Here is a 24,651-nt window from a genome sequence, read left to right as displayed (position 1 = left end):
AGGAATGCTGCCTATGACCCCAAGAATACCATCCCCACCGTCAAACATGGAGGTGGAAACATTATGCTTTGGGGGTGTTTTTCTGCTAAGGGGACAGGACAACTTCACCGCATCAAAGGGACGATGGACGGGGCCATGTACCGTCAAACCTTGGGTGAGAACCTCCTTCCCTCAGCCAGGGCATTGAAAATGGGTTGTGGATGGGTATTCCAGCATGACAATGACCCAAAACACACGGCCAAGGCAACAAAGGAGTGGCTCAAGAAGAAGCACATTAAGGTCCTGGAGTGGCCTAGCCAGTCTCCAGACCTTAATCCCATAGAAAATCTGTGGAGGGAGCTGAAGGTTTGAGTTGCCAAACGTCAGCCTCAAAACCTTAATGACTTGGAGAAGATCTGCAAAGAGGAGTGGAACAAAATCCCTCCTGAGATGTGTGCAAACCTGGTGGCCAACTACAAGAAACGTCTGACCTCTGTGATTGCCAACAAGGGTTTTGCCACCAAGTACTAAGTAATGTTTTGCAGAGGGGTCAAATACTTATTTCCCTCATTAAAATGCAAATCAATTTATAACATTTTTTACATGCGTTTTTCTGGATTATTTTTTGTTATTCTGTCTCTCACTGTTCAAATAAACCTACCATTAAAATTATAGACTGATCATGTCTTTGTCAGTGGGCAAACGTACAAAATCAGCAGGGGTTAAAATACTTTTTTCCCTCTCTGTATATAGTTGTATTTATTCGATTAAACAAAGATATCTTGTAAATGTAATACAACAATTAAACATTTTTAATATGGGATAACATGTTGGTATGTGGAGACTTATTATTTTTTTTCACAGCACAAACAACTTTAATAGTGAGCAATACTGAAATATTGAAACACTTGCTTACTCAAAGCACATTTTTGTAGTTGGAATGAGAAACTATATCTACAGTGGTCTGAAAGGCACTTATTCTGTCAGGGAAGCTTCTGTCCCCTAGTATTGGAATTTAATGTACAATACATGGGGGAGAAAAATGTCTGGCCCTATAGGAGATAAGTGCTTAGGGCATGGGGGCTAGAGGAAGACTTGTTGGTCAATCCCACTCCAAGTGCTGACCCGGTCTACCCAACCAAACCCCTGGGCTGGGACAGTCATACTCTGGTTTTATTAGTCTATACAATCTTCACAGTTGTGTGACACACTACAGGGGGTCTGAGAGTGAGAAAAGGAAATATGAATCTCCACACACATTTCCGTTTCAGTTTCCTTATTACCAAAAAGAAAATCATGACCCAATATTGGATTTTCAATCTAGCCTGACCCTGTGTAATATCCACAAACCACTTAACATCTAAATACGTAGAATATCTTCAGAGGAATGAAAACAGATCACCATTGATATAAAATATTCAACAACAAAATCACTCAATATAACTTCTTTACCCCTATGAACTCAATGTTAATTTTGTTTAACAAAACACATACAACTGAATTTGTAATATGCATAGCTGCTAAGATAAAAAAAAAAAAAATGATATGAATGCAACAGTGGTGCTTTTGCCATATACAGGGAATAAAACAGCATAGCAAGCCAATTACATCAAAAATACATTCAAAGTAGAAGACCTGTAGAAGACATGACTGTAATCTGAAGCTTGTACAGCCATGCATGCAGGCATTCATTCACAACTGTGCAATTCTCCAAAAGTCAGCAAATAATATAAACACTATTTCTAGGCTGGTGTAGTAGCTATTCTATTATAAACGTGCTCAGGTGCTTTTTATCTGAGTTTTGCCGGCTCAGTGAGGCTTTGGAGGAGTATTTTGGTGACATCATGCACAGGTGTTTTCAGTATTTCAAAGGAAGGCGATAGCGTGCGTGACTGTTTTTTCTGGTTTCTTGGTACGATCTGTAAACGTTCTGACCGCTGTAGTCATAAGAACTATCAATCATCCTTTTTGTGTCCACTCTCTTGAAGATTCTGGAAAAAATAAATAATATATACAGTATATCTGTGAAGTAAATGTATAGTAATACTAAAGTCAGAGCTGAAGTATTCTGTTTACAGTTGAGCAGGGTAGTAATACAGTGCATTCGGAAAAGTATTCAGACCCCTTGACTTTTTCCACATTTTGTTACGTTACAGCCTTATTCTAAAATGGATTAAATTGTTTTTTTCCCCTCATCAATCTACACACAATACCCCATAAGGACAAAGCAAAAACGGAAATATCACATTTACATAAGTATTCAGACCCTTTACTCAGTACTGTGTTGAGGCACCTTTTGGAGCGATTACCGCCCGAGTCTTCTTGGGTATGACGCTACAAGCTTAGCACTCCTGTATTTGGGGAGTTTCTCCCAATCTTCTCTGCAGATTCTCTCAAGCTCTGTCTTGGCTGTGTGCGTAGGGTCATTGTCCTGTTGGAAGGTTAACCTTCGCCCCAGTCTGAGGTCCTGAGCGCTCTGGAGCAGGTTTTCATTAAGGATCTCTCTGTACTTTACTCCGTTCATCTTTCCCTCGGTCCTGACTAGTCTCTCAGTCCCTGCTGCTGAAAAACATCCTCACAGCATGATGCTGCCACCACCATGCTTCACCGTAGGGATGGTGCCAGTTTCCTCCAGATGTGACGCTTGGCATTCAGGCCAAAGAGTTCAATATTGGTTTCATCAGACCAGAGAATCTTGTTTCTCAAGGTCTGAGAGTCCTTTAGGTTCCTTTTGGCAAACTCATAGCGGGCTGTCATGTGCCTTTTACTGAGGAGTGGCTTCCGTCTGGCCAGTCTACCATAAAGGCCTGATTGGTGGAGTGCTGCAGAGATGGTTGTCCTTCTGGAAGGTTCTCCCATCTCCACAGAGGAACTCTGGAGCTCTGTCAGAGTGACCATAGGGTTCTTGGTCACCTCCCTGAGCAAGGCCCTTCTCCCCCGATTGCTCAGTTTGGCCGGACGGCCAGCTCTAGGAAGAGTCTTGGTGGTTCCAAACTTCTTCCATTTAAGAATGATGGAGGCCACTGTGTTATTGGTGACCTTCAATGCTGCAGACATTTTTTGGTACCCCAGATCTGTGCCTCGACACAATCCTGTCTCTGAGCTCTATGGACAATTCCTTCGACCTCATGGCTTGGTTTTGCTCTGACATGCACCGTCAACTGTGGGACCTTATATAGACAGGTGTGTGCCTTTCCAAATAATGTCCAATCAATTGAATTTACCACAGGTGGACTCCAATCAAGTTGTAGAAACATCTCAAGGATGACCAATGGAAACAGGATGCACCTGAGCTCAATTTCGAGTCTCGTAGCAAAGCATCTGAATACTTATTTACATAAGGTATCTGTTTTTTTATTTTTAATACATTTACTAAAATTTATAAAAACCTGATTTCGCTTTGTCATTATGGGGTATTGTATATAAATTGCTGAGGGGGAAAAAAATAATTTTATCAATTTTAGAATAAGGCTGTAATGTAACAAAATGTGGAAAAAGTGAAGGGGTCTGACTACGTTCCGAATGCACTGTATACAGTATCTAAGTGTTGACAGCTTTGAACAAGGCTGGGTGAGCAGTAATATGCAATTAAATATGTACAGTGCCTTCAGAAAGTATTCATCCCTCTTGATTTATTCCACATTTTGTTGTGTTACAGCCTGAATTTAAAATGGATGAAATAGATTTTCTTCTCACCCATCATTACACAATACCCCATACTGACAAAGTGAAAACGTTTTTTTTTTTCATTTACATGAGTATTCACACCCCTGAGTCAATACGTTGTAGAAGCACCTTTGGTAGCGATTACAACTGTGAGTCTTTATGGGTAAATCTAAGAGCTTTCCACACCTGGATTGTGCAATATTTGCCCATTATGCTTTTCAAAACTCTTTAAGCTCTGTCAAATTGGTTGTTGATCATTGATGATTGTGATAGCGCCGGAGGGATTGGCTGCCGCTTTATGGACTCTTAACCAACCGTGCTATTTTGTGTGTTTTTTCGCATTGTTTGAAACTTATTTTGTACATATTGTTGCTGCTACCGTCTCTTATTACTGAAAAGAGCTTCTGGACATCAGAACTGCGATTACTCACCTTGAACTGGACAAAAAATTTTTACTTTATGAGTCGGACGAGAGGGATTTGCTCTAGACACCCGACAGGGCCCTCATCCCTGTCATTTGCAGTAGAAAGAAAAGGAGATATCGCGGAAGGAGATCGGAGTGCTTGGTAAGGAGCCGGCGACGAGTGGCTAACTTGGCCAACTTACAATCGCTTGATAATAAAATGGACGAACTACAGGCACAAATATCCTACCAACGGGACATTAAAAACTGTAATATCTTATGTTTCACCGAGTCGTGGCTGAACGATGACATGAATAACATACAGCTGGCGGGTTATACACTGTATCGGCAGGATAGAACAGCAGCCTCTGGTAAGACAAGGGGTGGTGGTCTATGTATATTTGTAAACAACAGCTGGTGCACGATATCTAAGGAAGTCTCAAGGTTGTGTTCGCCTGAGGTAGAGTATCTCATGATAAGCTGTAGACCACACTATCTATATTCTTCGTAGCTTCTACCACCACAAACCGATGCTGGCACTAAGACCGCACTCAATTAACTGTATACGGCCATAAGCAAACAGGAAAAGAGGCGGCGCTACTAGTGGCCGGGGACTTTGATGCAGGGAAATTAAATCAGTTTTACCTCATTTCTACCAGCATGTTAAATGTGCAACCAGAGGGGAAAAAAACATCTAGACCACCTTTACTCCACACACAGAAATGCGTACAAAGCTCTCCCTCGCCTTCCATTTGGAAAACCTGACCATAATTCTATCCTCCTGATTCCTGCTTACAAGCAAAAACTAAAGCAGGAAGCACCAGTAACTCGGTCAATAAAAAAGTGGTCAGATGAAGCAGATGCTAAGCTACTGGACTGTTTTGCTAGCACAGGCTGGAATATGTTCCGGGATTCTTCCGATGGCATTGAGGAGTACGCCACATCAGTCACTGGCTTCATCAATAAGTGCATCGATGACGTCGTCCCCACAGTGACTGTACGTACATACCCCAACCAGAAGCCGGCAACATCCGCACTGAGCTAAAGGGTAGAGCTTCCGCTTTCAAGGAGCGGCTCTAACCTGGAAGCTTATAAGAAATCCCGCTATGCCCTCCGACGAACCATCAACCAGGCAAAGTGTCAATACAGGACTAAGATCGAATCGTACTACAACGGCTCCGACGCTCGTCGGATGTGGCAGGGCTTGCAAACTATTACAGACTACAAAGGGAAGCACAGCCGCGAGCTGCCCAGTGACACAAGCCTACCAGACGAGCTAAATTACTTTTATGCTCGCTTCGAGGCAAGTAACACTGAAACATGCATGAGAGTATCAGCTGTTCCGGATGACTGTGTGATCACACTCTCCGTAGCCGATGTGAGTAAAAAAAGAGGACTGAGCACGCCCCCATTCTCATCGACGGGGCTGTAGTGGAACAGGTTGAGAGCTTCAAGTTCCTTGGTGTCCACATCACCAACGAACTATCATGGTCCAAACACACCAAGACAGTCGTGAAGAGGGCACGACAAAGCCTATTCCCCCTCAGGAGACTGAAAAGATTTGGCATGGGTCCTCAGATCCTCAAAAAAATTCTACAGCTGCACCATCGAGAGCATCCTGACTGGTTGCATCACCGCCTGGTATGGCAACTGCTTGGCCTCCGACCGCAAGGCACTACAGAGGGTAGTGCGTACGGCCCAGTACATCACTGGGGCCAAGCTTCCTACCATCCAGGACCTCTATACCAGGCGGTGTCAGAGGAAGGCCCTCAAAATTGTCAAAGACTCCAGTCACCCTAGTCATAGACTGTTCTCTCTGCTACCGCACGGCAAGCGGTACCGGAGTGCCAAGTCTAGGTCCAAAAGACTTCTCAACAGCTTCTACCCCCAAGCCATAAGACTCCTGAACAGCTAATCATGGCTACCCGGACTATTTGCACTGCCCCCCCACCCCATCCTTTTTACGCTGCTGCTACTCTGTTAATTATTTATGCATAGTCACTTTTAACTCTACCCACATGTACATATTACCTCAACTACCTCAACTAGCCGGTGCCCCCGCACATTGACTCTGCAACGGTACCCCCCTGTATATATAGCCTCCCTACTGTTATTTTATTTTACTTTACTTCTGCTCTTTTTTTTCCTCAACACTTTTTTTGTTGTTGTTTTATTTGTACTTTTTTTGTTAAAAATAAATGCACTGTTGGTTAAGGGCTGTAAGTAAGCATTTCACTGTAATGTCTGCACCTGTTGTATTCGGCGCATGTGGCAAATACAATTTGATTTGATTTGAGTAAGACCTTTAAACAGGTCAACATTCACAAGGCCGCAGGGCGTATACTCTGAGCATGCGCTGACCAACTGGCAAGTGTCTTCACTGACATTTTCAACCTCTCCCTGTCTGAGTCTGTAATATCAACATGTTTCAAGCAGACCACCATAGTCCCTGTGCCCAAGAACACTAAGGTAACCTGCCTAAATGACTACTGACCCGTAGCACTCACGTCTGTAGCCATGAAGTGCTTTGAAAGGCTGGTCATGGCTCACATCAACACCATTATCCCAGAAACCATAGACCTACTCCAATTTGCATATCACCCCAACAGATCCACAGATGATGCAATCTCTATTGTGCTCCACACTGCCCTTTCACACCTGGACAAAAGGAACACCTATGTGAGAATGCTATTCATTGACTACAGCTCAGCGTTCAACACCATAGTGCCCTCAAAGCTCATCACTAAGCTAAGGACCCTGGGACTAAACACCTCCCTCTGCAACTGGATCCTGGACTTCCACATCCGCCACGCTCATCCTCAACACGGGGGCCCCTCAGGGGTGCGTGCTCAGTCCCCTCCTGTACTCCCTGTTCACTCATGACTGTATGGCCAGGCACGACTCCAACACCATCACTAAGTTTGCCGATGACACAACAGTGGTAGGCCTGATCACCGACAACGACGAGACAGCCTATTGGGAGGAGGTCAGAGACCTGGCCGTGTGGTGCTAGGACAACAACCTCTCCCTCAAAGTGATCAAGACAAAGGAGATTATTGTGGACTACAGGAAAAAGAAGAGGACCGAGCATGCCCCCATTCTCATCGACGGAGCTGTAGTGGAGCTTGTTGAGAGCTTTAAGTTCCTTGGTGTCCACATCACCAACAAACTAACATGGTCCAAGCACACCAAGACAGTCGTGAAGAGGGCACAACAAAACCTATTCCCCCTAAGGAGACTGAAAAGATTTGGCATGGGTCCTCAGATCCTCAAAAGGTTATACAGCTGCACCATCGAGAGCATCCTGACTGGTTGCATCACCGCCTGGTATGGCAACTGCTCTGCCTCCGAAGGTAGTGCGTACGGCCCAGTACATCACTGGGGCCAAGCTTCCTGCCATCTAGGACATCTATACCGGGTGGTGTCAGAGGAAGGCCCTAAAAATTGTCAAAGACTCCAGCCACCCTAGTCATAGACTGTTCTCTCTGCTACCGCACGGTAAGCAGTACCTGAGCGCCAAGTCTAGGTCCAAGAGGCTTCTAAACAGCTTCTACCCCATAAGAGCCATACGACTCCTGAACATCTAATCAAATGGCTACCCAGACTATTTGCATCCCCCCTACCCCTCTTTTACACTGCTGCTACTCTCTGTTCATTATCTATGCATAGTCACTTCAATAACTCTACCTACATGTACATATTACCCCAATTACCTTGACTAAACGGTGTCCCCGCACATTGACTCGGTACCGGTACCCCCTGTATATAGCCTCGCTATTGTTATTTTTACTGCTGCTCTTTAATTATTTGTTACTTTTATATTGTATTATTATTATTTATATATATATATATATATATATATTTTTGGTATTCTTTCTTTAAACTGCATTGTTGGTTAAGGGCTTGTAAGTAAGCATTTCACTGTAAGGTCTACACCTGTTGTATTCGGCGCATGTGACAAAATTTGATTTGATTTGATTGAATTTGCTAGACAACCATTTCCAGGTCTTGCCATAGATTTTCAAGTAGATTTAAGTCAAAACTGTAACTCAGTCAGGAACATTCACTGCCTTCTTGGTAAGCAGCTCCAGTGTAGATTTGGCCTTTTGTTTTAGGTTATTGTCCTGCTGAAAGGTGAATTAATCTCCCAGTTGGTGGAAACAGACTGAACCCGGTTTTCCACTAAGATCTTTCCAGTGCTTAGCTCCATTCCGTTTATTTTTTATCCTGAAAAACTCCCCAGTCTTTAACAATTACAAACATACCCATAACATGATGCAGCCACCACAATGCTCGAACATCTGGAGAGTGGTACTCAATAATGTGTTGCATTGGATTTCCCCGAAACATGACTCTTTGCATTCAGGACAAAAAAGTTAATTGCTTTGCCACATTTTCTGCAACATTACTTTAGTGCCTTGTTGCAAACAGGAATCTTTTTTATTCTGAACAGGCTTCCTTATTTTCTCTGTCAATTAGGTTAATAACTAGAATGTTCATGATCCATCCTCGGTTCTCCTGTCACAGCCATTAAACTAAAACTATTTTGAAGTCACCATTGGCCTCATGGTGAAGTCCCTATGCAGTTTCCTTCCTCTCCGGGAACTGAGCTAGGAAGGACTCCTGTATGTTTATAATGACTGGGTGTATTGATACACCATCCAAAGTGTAATTAATAACTTCACCATGCTCAAAGGGACATTCAATGTCTGCTTTTTTATTTAATTTTTACCCATCTACCAATAGGTACCCTTTTTTGCAAAGCATTGGAAAACCTTCCTGGTCTTTGTGGTTGAATCTGTGTTTTAAATTCACTGCTCGACTGAGGGACCTTACAAATAATTGTATGTGTGAGGTACAGAGATGAGGTAGTCATGTTAAACACTATTATTGCACACAGAGTCCATGCAACTTATTATGTGACTTGTTAAGTAAATGTTCACCCCTGAACTTATTTAGGCTTACCATAACAAAGGGGTTGAATACTTATTGACTCAAGTACACATTTCAAAAAATATAATTCCACATCGACATTATGGGGTATTGCGTGTAGGCCATTGGCCAAAAATCTAAATGTAATCAATTTTTTATTCAGGCTGTAACACAACCAAATTTGGAAAAAGTCAAGGGGTGTGAATACTTTCTGAAGGCACTGTAGGCTAAGTGTAGATACTGTATGTATGATCAGCTCTGGGGTTACCTGGTGTTCTTTCAGCAGTCGGTCGTATTCTTTGGTCAGTCCATCGAATTGTTTCTTCATAGCTTCCATCTCGGATTGGGACTTTTTCAAGGCTAGGGAAAACATTAACACCAATGCTTTGCCATTATCATCCAATTCCCATGCATATCATCCAATCTATCGAAAAGGTGACATGCTATGGGTCAAAGTGCATATACTTGAACAGTAATTGAAGCCCATGTTTGTTTTATTGTCTGATTTCATTTGGTTGGTTATTGTATTGTAGTTGTACATTTTCACTTTATTTAAGTATTATTGGATTTTTGGTTCAATTATTCAGTCTGTCACAAAAGTATTGTGTGTGTCTTCCTCACCTTCCTTTGAGCCCTTCAGTTCTCCTCTCAGTTTCTCCATCTCTGACCTCAGCAGCTCGTTTCCCTCCGCTGTGGCCTTGTCCCCCTTCCCATCCATCAGAGTCTGAAACAAACACAGGTAAACATTAACAAACATGAACCACTTATCACACCTCTCAACCAAATGCAGTACCAAAATTAGTTTAGTTTATTTTAGAGTGGATGAAGGCCCATATCTCTGAGTAGGAGTTCTGATATAGCATCAGTTTCGCCTTTTAAATAAAAATGAATACGTTTTCATGGACAAGGGGGGCCTTATGCTAGATCAGCGCTCTTCTTTTTGAGACCCTTTTAAATACGGGCTCAGGTGCAGAAAGGGCAGTGATACTGGGTATGACCTTACCTTCTTCAGTAGCTCGTTGTCCTCCATGTATTTCTTGGCAGTTTGGTTGGCACTCTCTGCCTTGGTCTGCAGAGAGGCCGTGGTGCCAGATTCCATCGCCAGCTGGTTGATCAGAGTGATCACCCGCCTCAGTACCCTGTAGGTAAACAACAACACACACAGAGATGGTGTTCAATACTGAGAATAACAGAGAGCTGGCACCTGAACTTGTCCATCTCAACACATTTTTTGTTTTCCGTTGCTAAACATTTTGCTACGGTGTGCCCTACTGAACACGACCAGAGTGTTATGGTCATTGTAATGAATAAAGAAATCTCTATGATTATGACGATCCATGCACTGGCTGGTTTTTCACCAGTATCCATCCCAATGTGATGATGACACAGTGAGGATTCAGTATGTCAAATGGGTGAATGATGGACAGACAGATCCAGGACTTACAGCCAGAGGAATAGGGAAAAGCCGGAGATGTAGAGGTTCCTCTGGGCTCTGAACAGCTTCATGTTGAGGTTGTCAAACATGTTGGGATGCAGATTAGCGTCCTTGCTGTTTCCCGCCCCCGAATACTTCCTCACCTCGCGCACAGCGTCTACAGGAGGACAGGAGGGTGTGCAGGTGTGGTACGACATGGTTAAACATGGCAAAAGCATTGTATGAGATTGAGATTGTAAGATCTCAGGTGAGTGTCACTATTGTGAGTCATTATGATCTGTGAGTAGATTAAACATGAAACTTTTTGGCATCAGCTTACCGAAGAAGAGGACTATAAGGATTATGATCATGGCGAGGAAGAATTTATTCCAAAACCTGGCCATTTTGTTCCATATTCTCAGCTGGAAGATCCTCTGCCATCTGCAAAACAGCACAAAAACATAATGCTGAGACTCAGAACACTGCAAAAACTAGTCTAATAAAATATCTGTGGATGCAGTTTAGGGCCCCCCCCCCCCCCCAAAAAATAAAAAATGTAAACTGTTGACCGAAAGTCGTCTGTCCTTTCTGGCATTCGATTGGTTGACATTTTTAAACATGTATTTTTCTATATATATATATATATATATATATATACACATATATATATATATATATATATATATATACACATATATATACAGTGGGGAGAACAAGTATTTGATACACTGCCGATTTTGCAGGTTTTCCTACTTACAAAGCATGTAGAGGTTTGTAATTTTTATCATAGGTACACTTCAACTGTGAGAGACGGAATGTAAAACAAAAATCCAGAAAATCACATTGTATGATTTTTAAGTAATTAATTTGCATTTTATTGCATGACATAAGTATTTGATACATCAGAAAAGCAGAACTTAATATTTGGTACAGAAACCTTTGTTTGCAATTACAGAGATCATACGTTTCCTGTAGGTCTTGACCAGGTTTGCACACACTGCAGCAGGGATTTTGGCCCACTCCTCCATACAGACCTTCTCCAGATCCTTCAGGTTTCGGGGCTGTCACTGGGCAATACGGACTTTCAGCTCCCTCCAAAGATTTTCTATTGGGTTCAGGTCTGGAGACTGGCTAGGCCACTCCAGGACCTTGAGATGCTTCTTACGGAGCCACTCCTTAGTTGCCCTGGCTGTGTGTTTCGGGTCGTTGTCATGCTGGAAGACCCAGCCACGACCCATCTTCAATGCTCTTACTGAGGGAAGGAGGTTGTCGGCCAAGATCTCGCAATACATGGCCCCATCCATCCTCTCCTCAATACGGTGCAGTCGTCCTGTCCCCTTTGCAGAAAAGCATCCCCAAAGAATGATGTTTCCACCTCCATGCTTCACGGTTGGGATGGTATTCTTGGGGTTGTACTCATCCTTCTTCTTCCTCCAAACACGGCGAGTGGAGTTTAGACCAAAAAGCTTTACTTTTGTCTCATCAGACCACATGACCTTCTCCCATTCCTCCTCTGGATCATCCAGATGGTCATTGGCAAACTTCAGACGGGCCTGGACATGTGCTGGCTTGAGCAGGGGGACCTTGCGTGATCTGCAGGATTTTAATCCATGACGGCGTAGTGTGTTACTAATGGTTTTCTTTGAGACTGTGGTCACAGCTCTCTTCAGGTCATTGACCAGGTCTGCCGTGTAGTTCTGGGCTGATCCCTCACCTTCCTCATGATCATTGATGCCCCACGAGGTGAGATCTTGCATGGAGTCCCAGACCGAGGGTGATTGACCGTCATCTTGAACTTCTTCCATTTTCTAATAATTGCGCCAACAGTTGTTAACTTCTCACCAAGCTGCTTGCCTATTGTCCTGTAGCCCATCCCAGCCTTGTGCAGGTCTACAATTGTATCCCTGATGTCCTTACACAGCTCTCTGGTCTTGGCCATTGTGGAGAGGTTGGAGTCTGTTTGATTGAGTGTGTGGACAGGTATCTTTTATACAGGTAACGAGTTCAAACAGGTGCAGTTAATACAGGTAATGAGTGGAGAACAGGAGGGCTTCTTAAAGAAAAACGAACAGGTCTGTGAGAGCCGGAATTCTTATTGGTTGGTAGGTGATCAAATACTTATGTCATGCAATAAAATGCAAATTAATTACTTAAAAATCATACAATGTGATTTTCTGGATTTTTGTTTTAGATTCCGTCTCTCACAGTTGAAGTGTACCTATGATAAAAATTACAGACCTCTACATGCTTTGTAAGTAGAAAAACCTGCAAAATCGGCAGTGTATCAAATACTTGTTCTCCCCACTGTATATATCTCACATACACACACACACAGTGAGGGAAATAAGTATTTGATCCCCTGCTGATTTTGTACGTTTGCCCACTGACAAAGACATGATCAGTCTATAATTTCAATGGTAGGTTTATTTGAACAGTGAGAGACAGAATCACAACAAGAAAATCCAGAAAAACACATGTCAAAAATGTTCTAAATTGATTTGCATTTTAATGAGGGAAATAAGTATTTGACCCCTCTGCAAAACATTACTTAGTACTTGGTGGCAAAACCCTTGTTGGCAATCACAGAGGTCAGACGTTTCTTGCAGTTGGCCACCAGGTTTGCACACATCTCAGGAGGGATTTTGTTCCACTCCTCTTTGCAGATCTTCTCCAAGTCATTAAGGTTTCGAGGCTGACATTTGGCAACTCGAACCTTCAGCTCCCTCCACAGATTTTCTATGGGATGAAGGTCTGGAGACTGGCTAGGCCACTCCAGGACCATAATGTGCTTCTTCTTGAGCCACTTCTTTGTTGCCTTGGCCGTGTGTTTTGGGTCATTGTCATGCTGGAATACCCATCCACGACCCATTTTCAATGCCCTGGCTGATGGAAGGAGGTTTTCACCCAAGATTTGACGGTACATGGCCCCGTCCATCGTCCCTTTGATGCTGTGAAGTTGTCCTGTCCCCTTAGCAGAAAAACACCCCCAAAGCATAATGTTTCCACCTCCATGTTTGACAGTGGGGATGGTGTTCTTGGGGTCATAGGCAGCATTCCTCCTCCTCCAAACACGGCGAGTTGAGTTGATGCCAAAGAGCTCCATTTTGGTCTCATCTGACCACAACACTTTTACCCAGTTCTCCTCTGAATCATTCAGATGTTCATTGGCAAACTTCAGACGGCCCTGTATATGTGCTTTCTTGAGCAGGGGGACCTTGCGGGTGCTGCAGGATTTCAGTCCTTCACGGCGTAGTGTGTTCCCAATTGTTTTCTTGGTGACTATGGTCCCAGCTGCCTTGAGATCATTGACAAGATCCTCCCGTGTAGTTCTGGGCTGATTCCTCACCGTTCTCATGATCATTGCAACTCCACGAGGTGAGATCTTGCATGGAGCCCCAGGCCAAGGGAGATTGACAGGTATTTTGTGTTTCTTCCATTTGCGAATAATCGCACCAACTGTTGTCACCTTCTCACCAAGCTGCTTGGCTTTGGTCTTGTAGCCCATTCCAGCCTTGTGTAGGTCTACAATCTTGTCCCTGACATCCTTGTAGAGCTCTTTGGTCTTGGCCATGGTGGAGAGTTTGGAATCTGATTGATTGATTGATTGCTTCTGTGGACAGGTGTCTTTTATACAGGTAACAAACTGAGATTAGGAGCACTCCCTTTAAGAGTGTGCTCCTAATCTCAGCTCGTTACCTGTATAAAAGACACCTGGGAGCCAGAAATCTTTCTGATTGAGAGGGGTATTTTGAGAGGGGGTCAAATACTTATTTCCCTCATTAAAATGCAAATGAATTTATAACATTTTTGACATGCGTTTTTCTGGATTTTTTTGTTGTTATTCTGTCTCTCACTGTTCAAATAAACCTACCATTACAATTATAGACTGATCATTTCTTTGTCAGTGGGCAAACTTACAAAATCAGCAGGGGATCAAATACTTGTTTCCCTCACTGTACACACACACACACACACACACACACACACACACACACATATATAAAAAAACACACATACATACATACAGTTGAAGTCGGAGGTTTACATACACTTTAGCCAAATACATTTAAACTCAGTTTTTCACAATTGCTGACATTTAATCCTAGTAAAAATTCCCTGTCTTAGGTCAGTTAGGATCACCACTTTATTTTAAGAATGTGAAATGTCAGAATAATAGTAGAGAGAATGATTTATTTCAGCTTTAATTTATTTATTTCTTACATTCCAAGTGGGTCAGAAGTTTACATACACTGAATTAGTATTTGGTAGCATTGCCTTTAAATTGTTTAACTCGGGTCAAACATTTCAGGTAGCCTTCCACAAGTTTCCCACAATAAGTTGGGTAAATTTTGGCCCATTCCTCCTGACAGAGCTGGTGTAACTGAGTCAGGTTTGTAGGCCTCCTTGCTCACACACACTTTTTCAGTTCTGCCCACAAATTGTCTATAGGATTGAGGTCAGGGCTTTGTGATGGCCACTCCAATACCTTGACATTGTTGTCCTTAAACCATTTTGTCACAACTTTGGAAGTATGCTTGGGGTCATGACCCATTTGCGACTAAGGTTTAACTTCCTGACTGATGTCGTGAGATGTTGATTCAATATATCCACATAATTTTCCTTCCTCATGATTCCATCTATTTTGTGAAGTGCATCAGTCCCTCCTGCAGCAAAGCACCCCCACAGCATGATGCTGCCAACCCCGTGCTTCACGGTTGGGATGGTGTTCTTCGGCTTGCAAGCCCCCCCTTTTTCCCAAACATAACGATGGTCATTATGGCCAAACAGTTATATTTTTGTTTAATCAGACCAGAGGACATTTCTCCAAAAAGTACGATCTTTGTCCCCATGTGCAGTTGCAAACCGTAGTCTGGCTTTTTTATGGCGGTTTTGGAGCAGTGGCTTCTTCCTTGCTGGGCGGCCTTTCAGATTATGTCGATATAGGACTCGTTTTACTGTGGATATAGATTCTTTTGTACCTGTTTCCTCCAGCATCTTCACAAGGTCCTTTGCTGTTGTTCTGGGATTGTTTAGCACTTTTCGCACCAAAGTACGTTCATATCTAGGAGACAGAACACGTCTCCTTCCTGAGCGGTATGACGGCTGCGTGGTCCCATGGTGTTTATACTTGCGTACTATTGTTTGTACAGATGAACGTGGTACCTTCAGGCGTTTGGAAAATGCTCCCTAGGATGATCCAGACTTGTGGAGGTCTACCATTTTCTTTGAGGTCTTGGCTGATTTCTTTTGATTTTCCCATGATGCCAAGCAAAGAGGCACTGAGTTTGAAGGTAGGCCTTGAAATACATCCACAGGTACACCTCCAATTGACTCAAATTATGTGAATTAGCCTATCAGAAGCTTCTAAAGCCATGACATCTTTTTCTGGAATTTTCCAAGCTGTTTAAAGGCACAGTCCACTTAGTGTATGTAAACTTCTGACCCACTGGAATTGTGACACAGTGAATTACAAGTGAAATAATCTGTCTGTAAACAATTATTGGAAAAATTACTTGTGTCATGCACAAAGTAAATGTCCTAACCGACTTGCCAAAACTATAGTTTGTTAACAAGACATTTGTGGAGTGGATGGAAAAACGAATTTTAATGACTCCAACCTAAGTGTATGTAACTTCTGACTTCAACTGTATATAGACACCCTATGTGTTTTAATACAATCATCTAGATGCTTGTCTGACGCTTAAAGCGAACAGTTTGATTAAATAAGACACAAATGACTCAAGAGGGAGCCAGAGATCAAGATAACCAGAAGGTGAAAAAAAGTATTAACCTGACCCGACCAAAAATAAATATCCTATAAATCACATTGGCTATGCATGGCCTGTCTGCAATGAACTTGAAACATTGTATCAAGCTCGGGACAGACACAGCTGTAGACTATTTGCGCAAGGGATAAGAGCTCATCAGGTAGGCCTATTTTATGATGTTTCGACTGGATCAAAGCATGACATTTTTCCCTTCACGCTGAGTGGTTATCTTAAGGGAGAGAGCTGGAAAGATGTTTCAAATACATTGAGAAACTATTGTCATTCTCAAAATCTCAATGGATGTAAAAACAGACTGTTTGCTTTCTGTTTGAGGTGAAGAAAACATTACTTTGAGAAGCTCCACAGTTCATTAGTGGTGGTGCATTAACCCAATCACAAATACTATAAGATCCCCAAATGGGCACATTTATATGCCTACATTTGCGCGCAGGCCAGGTAGCCTATTTCTATGCGTAATCAGGTGCGCGTCCTTATTAGGGCTGTGGCGGTCACGAAATTTTGTCAGCAGGTGATTATCAAGCAAATAACTGTCAGTCTCATGGTAATTTACCATTAATTAACATAAACATATTTAGCATATCCTGGCTTCCACACACAGCCTACAAGCCACTGATGCAGACCTTTGGAACATCTACATTAAAAAAGTATAATAAATCCATGTAATATAGCCTATACCTTCACAATAAATCAATTATTTATTTTAGACAGGTCTAAAGAAACTGTAGTCTATTTCAGAAGAACAGAATAGCATAATCTGAGTTGTCCTTATGTTAGGTCCTGATATGGCTATGCCATATGGCTGTGGGCTACACTAGTTCATTTAGCAGACAAGATTTGCTTAGAACTCTGTGGCATTGCCTCCTCAGTGGTGCAGCGGTCTAAAGCACTGCATCGCAGTGCTAGAGGAGACACTACAGACCCGGGTTCGATCCCGGGCTGTATCACAACCGGCCGTGATCGGGAGTCCCATAGGGCGGCGCACAATTGGCCCATCGTCATATGCGTTAGAGGAGGGTTTAGCCAGGGGGGCTCTACTTGGCTCATCGCGCTCTAGCGACTCCTTGTGGTGGCTGGGCGCCTGCAGGCTAACCTCGGACGTCAGGTGAACTCTGACACATTGGTGCGGCTGGCTTCCGGGTTAAGCGGGCGGGTGTTAAGGAGCGCGATTTGGCGGGTCATGTTTCGGAGGACGCATGACTTGACCTTCACCTCCCGAACCCGTTGGGGAGTTGCAGCGATGAGACAAGATCAAAATTGGGGAGAAAAAGGGGGTAAAATACAACAACAAAAAAGTTCAACAAAAAAAAGGATTTCCGTGGCATTATTTTATAGTATGAAGAATACAATTGAACAAAGCTGAATAAAATAGAAAGGATATTTTCTCCAAATGATTTGAGAGAGTGCGCACATGCGGCTATTCTGTGTTGAGTGGTTAACAAAGAAATAGTTATTCCTATTTGCTTAATTTAGAGTTATTAATGTAACTTTAGTTGTTCTACAAACGTTGGGCTATATATGTTTTGATTCTTAATACATTGTAAGGCTGCATGATGCGACTAATGGTGATTTGAAAAAAGTCGCTTGAAAGGCATGATCTCTGCTTTGTTTTTTGCGCAGGCTGTACACACTTTGCCAGTCTCTCATTCACAATTTGAGAAGCACTTGATAATGCCTTGAATTTCCCGGCGGCATCCCCTTTGTGTGGCCATAATGCACCCTCAAAAAATCCATGCCTTTTGCAGCCCTTCTCCCTGAGTGCCGCCTGCTCCGAAGCACTTCTCACTCACACGGCTCTCCATCATGTGATCTGGTCTTTCTCACAGGCTACAAGTGAAGACAGACACATCGGGGACGCAACTGCACGCGTCCTTATCCAATTCTTGTCTTTACATATACAAAATAATATATGTGTGAAATTCATTTCGATTTAGAATGGACCATTATCATGCACCTGTCTCGAAACAGGGGCCCGGGAAAAAATACATTTCATCTCTGCACTTAAATAGCGAATGGAGGATGCGTTTCCTGTGGTTCATTTTCATGCCAGCCAGGTAGGCTATACTCCTGTTGTAAAGATAAGCAATGTGCTTAATATTTGCTTAACATTAGGAAAGTTGAGAAATAAATATAGTAGGCCTAGCCTATAGAAAGCTGATGGGGTCCTCTTTTTAAGAGGCCATCACTCTGTTTTCTCGCACAATTTCATAGCCTATACAAATGTTGCGCAACACGAGCTCATGGGCTCTCATGAAGTATTTGATTAGATTTTCGAATTTGGTAGGCTACTAATGACCATCAGCAGCATCAGAGCTTGGAGAAGCCTAATTACGTGACTAAACGGTCACATGGAATATTACTGATTTCATGACTCGTGACCGCCGGTGTGGCTGTAATACGGTCACAGCAACAGCCCTTACTCAACATTGACAGTAGCACTCCAAACAAAAGACAATGACTAAATTGACAAAACTCATAAATGGAATGAAATAAACCAAAATGTGATTCTCACAAGAGTAGCATAGGTTGTGCGCTCTGCAAACAACGTGTCCACTCAGACAATGAGAACGGTAAAACTATTAACGGTAAATGTACTACTGGTGATATTTGTAATTGTGAATTGATCGACACTAACAATCAAGGCAAACAATTCACACAACTAAGTTATAAAACAATGAATGTGCACAAATTGGCGGGAGAGAGCACATTCCGGAGTCGTGCATTGTGCCTTTTAGCCACACTCCCCTTCTTCTTGGACTGTGCCATCCACACAACCTCTGCAATGGATTAGTCTCAGCCTCTACAACTGATTAGTTCACTGAGATGGGCGCGAATCAGACCGGTGTCTCGTGTCCCATACATTAAAAAAAAATATATTTGCTACTGCTCAACTAAAAAAAAAAAAAATTGGTCGACCAAACAATCAACCAGTCAACTAATTGAGGTCAGCCCTAATGCAGCTAGTCACAACATTGTCTCAATTGTAGCATGATTCCTGTTGTAGCTTGTAGGGAGCCAAGCCCCTTTAACTACTTTGTCCATAGCTACAGCTATACTTCTCCATTTTATGATGGATTCCCACTAAGCATGGACCACAACGTCTTTTGGACGTCTTTTTTTGGTCCTGTCTGGACCGGCAGTCTTTTTTTTAGTGCAGTCCGGACTGGCTTTCATTTCAACTTACAGGACGGCGACTTTTTAGTCAAAATATGAACCAATCATAGACATCTTTGTTTGGTTCAGATTTGGTCTGGTCCTGACCGGCCTTGATTTGGCACAAACATAGAGGTCTATGATTGTTTCAGATTTGGTCCAAACATAGACATCTATGTTTCACAGGTTTGGACAGCACAGTAGAGCAGGTTTTCCACAGTTTTTCACTCAGGCCCCACTTCCAGCATTGGGGAACATCCCCCCCCCCCCCCCCCCCCCAAACATTACAACAAAATCTATGGGTTAAAAAACCTAGCAAAACATTTCAGCTGACACGGGCTAGTCGATCTGGACATTTCTGACAAGTTATAAATAGCTCTCTAAGGTATGCAATGACTGACATGACAAAAGGAAAACTGATGATGCACTACCCTATTTCGAAGTTGCATCTTGTGCATTCTTGAAAATTGAAAGCCGGACTGAGTTCCTAAATATATATTTATATTATATTATATTATATACACATACACACACACTACCGGTCAAAAGTTTTAGAACACCTACTCATTCCAGGGTTTTTCTTTATTTGTACTATTTTCTACATTGTAGAATAATGAAGACATCAAAACTATGAAATGACACATATGGAATCATGCAGTAACCAAAAAAGTGTTAAACAAATCAAAATATATTTTATATTTGATATTCTTCAAATAGCCACCCTTTGCCTTGATGACAGCTTTGCACACTCTTGGCATTATTCTACAATGTAGAAAATAGTACAAATAAAGAAAAACCCTGGAATGAGTAGGTGTGTCCAAACTTTTGACTGGTACTGTATTTATTTAATACACACACACACACACACACACACACAACCGTTCGAATGTTTTTCGAAAGACACCAGTCTCAACATCAACAGTGAAGAGGCGACTCCGGGATGCTGACCTTCAGAGTTGCAAAGAAAAAGCCATATCTCAGACTGGCCAATAAAAATAAAAGATTAAGATAGGCAAAATAATACAGGCACTGGACTTTTTCTTTGCAACTCTGCCTAGAAGGTCAGCATCCTGGAGTCGCCTATTCACTGTTGCCGTTGACACTGGTGTTTTGCGGGTACTATTTAATGAAGCTGCCAGTTGAGGACCTGTGAGGCATCTGTTTCTCAAGCTAGACACTAATGTATTTGTCCTCTTGCTCAGTTGTGCACCGGGGCCTCCCACTCCTCTTTCTATTCTGGTTAGAGCACGTTTGCGCTGTTCTGTGAAGGCAGTAGTACACAGCGTTGTACGAGATCTTCAGTTTCTTGGCAATTTCTCGCATAGCATAGCCTTCATTTCTCAGAACAAGAATAGACTGACGAGTTTCAGAAGAAAGTTATTTGTTTCTGACCATTTTGAGCCTGTAATAGAACCCACAATTGCTGATGCTCTAGATACACAGAAGATAGCCCTATTTGGTAAAAGACCAAGTCCATATTATGGCAAGAACAGCTCAAATAAGCAAAGAGAAACGGCAGTCCATCATTACTTTAAGACATGAAGGTCAGTCAATGCTGACAATTTCAAGAACTTTGAAAGTTTCTTCAAGTGCAGTCGCAAAAACCATCAAGCGCTATGATGAAACTGGCTCTCATGAGGACCGCCACAGGAATGGAAGACCCAGAGTTACCTCTGCTGCAGAGGATAAGTTCGTTAGAGTTACCAGCCCCAGCAATTGCAGCCCAAATAAATGCTTCACAGAGTTCAAGTAACAGACACATCTCAACATCAACTGTTCAGAGGAAACTGTGTGAATCAGGCCTTCATGGTCGAATTTCTGCAAAGAAACCACTACTAAATGACACCAATAAGAAGAAAAGACTTGCTTCAGCCAAGAAACACGAGCAATGGACATTTGTCCTTTGGTCTGGAGTCCAAATTGGAGATGTTTGGTTCAAACTGTCGTGTCTTTGTGAGATGCGGTGTGGGTGAACGGATGATTTCTGCATGTGTATTTCCCACCGTAAAGCATGGAGGAGGTGGTGTGATGGTGCTTTGCTGGTGACACGGTCTGTGATTTATTTAAAATTCAAGGCACACTTAACCAGCATGGCTACCACAGCATTCTGCAGCTATACGCCATCCCATCTGGTTTGGGCTTAGTGGGACTATCATTTGTTTTTCAACAGGACAATGACCCAACACACCTCCAGGCTGCGTAAGTGCTATTTTACCAAGAAGGGGAGTGATGGAGTGCTGCATCAGATGACCTGGCCTCCACAATCCCCCGACCTCAACCAAATTGTGATGGTTTGGGATGAGTCAGACCGCAGAGTGAAGGAAAAGCAGCCAACAAGTGCTCAGCATATGTGGGAACTCCTTCAAGACTGTTGGAAAAGCATTCCAGGTGAAACTGGTTGAGAAAATGCCAAGAGTGTGCAAAACTGTCATCAAGGCAAATGGTGGCTATTTGAAGAATCTCAAATATAAAATATATTTTGATTTGTTTAACACTTATTCCATGTGTGTTTTTTCATAGTTTTGATGTCTTCACTATTACAATGTAGAAAATAGTAAAAATAAAGAAAAACCCTTGAATGAGTAGGTGTTCTAACACTTTTGACCGGTAGTGTATACACACACACACAGAGCGCCGACTCGCCCCACAGTTTGGGAACCAATGCAGTGGAGCACAGCAGAGTACAGAACATTACAGTAAATAAAAGTACTGTACAGTAGAGTAGGGGTTCCCAACCTTTTTACCCTAGGGTCCCCCCACCCCCTTTTTTATCTATCTACTGAATTACACTACTGTATAGTATACTGTACTCTACTAAATTAAACTCTACTGTACTGTATAAAGTACTCTACTGAAAAAAACGACTGTCCTGTACCGTACTGTGCTCTACTGTACTGAACTGTGAAACATAGCGTAGACCAGTGGTTCCCAACCTTTCTTTTCCCATCTTTCCGTGGCACACCTCGATGGGATAAAATTCTGCGGCACACTTAAAGATTCCCTATTAATTTATTTTGTGATAATGACCATCTCTTCTGATCCATAATGCAAACCATCTATTTTCTGTGACAAACTTTATTTTATAGATTAAATAGGGTTTATTTGAAATATTTTCATAGTTTTGATAGTTCCTTACCCATTATGGTTCATTTGTGTTTACTCCTTAAAAAGAGCATCGCGCGAATATGCGCCAGAAAGAAGAAAATTTTGTTTTAGTAAAATAGACATATTAAGAAATAAATGACTCTGGCTAAGCCTAATCAGACTTGCCTGTTTTCACAGACAAAGTAAAAAGATGCAAATTACTTTGCTCGTGATACGTGTCCCTCAAATGATACAACTGTAACAACAGCCTGAGTACACTGGAACTGAAACAACGATACAGATGTAACCATGTGCCATTTAATGCATTTTCTGACCGGCACTAGTGATCCCAAGTCAAATTGTAATGTGCATTCCACAGGTTTATAAGAAAGTAATCAAAAATAATAATCAAGATTAGGAAAGGTTTTGCAGCACAGCTCAAGAGTTCCTCAAGGCACACCAGTGTGCCTGCCGCGGCACTTCGGTTGGGAACAACTGGCCTAGACGTCTATGATTCATTCAGATTTGGTCTGGTCCGACCAAAAGTGTACTTGTTTGGGGCGGAGCTCATTAGAAAATATCCCGCATACTTTGCAAGCATTGGTTTTTACATTTACATTTTGTCCATTCAGCAGACGCTCTTATCCAGAGCATCCAGAGCAACTTACTCACCATCTGGCAGTCCGACGGATGAATCTGGGTTTGGCATATGCCAGAAGAATGGTACCTGCCCCAATGCATATTGCCAACTGTAGAGATTGGTGGAGGAGGAATAATGGTCTGGTGCTGTTTTTCATGGTTCGGGCTAGGACCCTTAGTTCCAGTTAAGAGAATTGTTAACGCTACAGCATACAGTTACATTCCAGACAATTCTGTGCTTCCAACTTTGTGGCAACAGTTTGGGGAAGGCCCTTTCCTGTTTCAACGTTGACAATGCCCCCATGCACAAAGCGAGGTCCATACATAAATTGTTTGTCGAGATTGGTGTGGAAGAACTTGACTGGCCTGCACAGAGCCCTATACTCAACCCCATTCCACATACTTTTGGTGATGTAGTGCATGTGCACTACATTGCTACAGATGTGAGTGCTACAGGGCGGAAGTCATTTAGGCAGGTTACCTTGGCGTTCATGTGCACAGGGACTATGGTGGTCTGCTTAAAACGTGGGTTTTACAGAGTGGGTCAGGGAGAGGTTGAAAATGTCAGTGAAGACACTTGCCAGCTGTTCATTCAGAACTGAAAATGAACCTTTCAGTCTGTAAAATGTCTTAAAGACGTAATTTCAACATAATTTTGCTTACTGGGTTGTTGCAGAATCAGGATTGGTTAGGACTCATTCCTACCTGGTGGCTGAGATGAAGGGTAGACAGAGGATGAGGAGTACACCTATTTCCACATAGAGGAAGAGAGCAACTACAGTCCATTGCAACGTCATCTCCAACAATACAGTCTGTAAAATATGAAACATTTTAAGCAACAGAGGTCCTTTTCACAGTCTGGCAGTAGGTTGTTTGCCAGAATGGAAAAGGACTGGTTTAATTATTGATTTCAACAACAGAAAAATGTAACTTGCTACGTAGCTAGCTAGTTCCCTCTGGATATATTTCAGCTAACTGTGAAACCACCAATGCAAATGTATTCAGAACAACAATGTAGTTCCTGTTTCAGCGATAAGCCTCTTATCCTAGCTAGATAGGTACAAGGTTCACATGCTTAGTTAATAACAGCCAGCAGTACTAAGTTTATGCTGTTTCATTCAGTGTGTAACATACGTCCTTATCTCATAGAAATAGTAGCTAGCTATATATTGCTAAAGACTTTGCCTAATGCAGTGACATCAACCAGGTAGCTGGCAATATTTTAAGGCAGGACACGATAGCTATCTAGCTAACTGGTACTAGCTAACGTTGGCACTTTTGTGAAATACATAGTAACTACACATATGAGGAGCCAAGTTCAATATCTTAATAATTATGCAAAGTATGTAACTTACTCTGCGGCACCCGAACAAAGAAACCAGAGGATGAACAGAGACAAGCAAACTTAAGTTTGGAGACTGTTGTTTCACGCTCCTTTTTTGCTTTCACTTTTTTTTTTTTGCGTCTCATTGGAATGACGTCAGAGAAGGTTTTACCTGTTCGCTTACTGGCTTATCCACTAATGAGGAGAACCAATAAGGTTCTGCCATATATTGTAAACACCATACTGTACACATCATGGAAATGCAAATATG

General features: G+C 42.4%; 1 protein-coding gene across 1 annotated transcript; it reads right to left on the bottom strand.

The window, feature by feature from the left end:
- Positions 1-768: 768 nt before the first annotated feature.
- On the bottom strand, positions 769-24,542 carry bcap29 (B cell receptor associated protein 29). Its single transcript, XM_084176038.1, has 8 exons — positions 24,412-24,542; positions 23,762-23,868; positions 10,735-10,835; positions 10,425-10,572; positions 9,984-10,119; positions 9,602-9,704; positions 9,249-9,340; positions 769-1,970 (listed from the first exon to the last, which is right to left on the bottom strand). The coding sequence occupies exons 2-8, from the start codon at positions 23,851-23,853 to the stop codon at positions 1,935-1,937; spliced, it is 708 nt and encodes a 235-aa protein (XP_084032164.1). The 5' UTR covers positions 23,854-23,868; positions 24,412-24,542; the 3' UTR covers positions 769-1,934.
- Positions 24,543-24,651: the final 109 nt, after the last annotated feature.

The sequence above is a fragment of the Coregonus lavaretus genome, assembly GCF_964263955.1.
Source record: "Coregonus lavaretus genome assembly, chromosome: 13".
Classification (NCBI taxonomy): Eukaryota; Metazoa; Chordata; class Actinopteri; order Salmoniformes; family Salmonidae; genus Coregonus; species Coregonus lavaretus.
The sequence above is the reverse complement of the archived record's forward strand: the minus strand, read 5'-3'. Positions and strand labels throughout refer to the sequence as shown.

Excerpts from the sequence above, each read along its gene's own strand:
- bcap29 (XM_084176038.1), bottom strand. The coding sequence starts at position 23,853 with ATGACGTTGCAATGGACTGTAGTTGCTCTCTTCCTCTATGTGGAAATA. Across the intron at positions 10,573-10,734 it reads CCTTATAGTCCTCTTCTTCG|ACGCTGTGCGCGAGGTGAGG; the intron begins GTAAGCTGATGC and ends GTCCTCCTGTAG. Across the intron at positions 1,971-9,248 it reads GACTGCTGAAAGAACACCAG|AATCTTCAAGAGAGTGGACA; the intron begins GTAACCCCAGAG and ends TATTTTTTCCAG.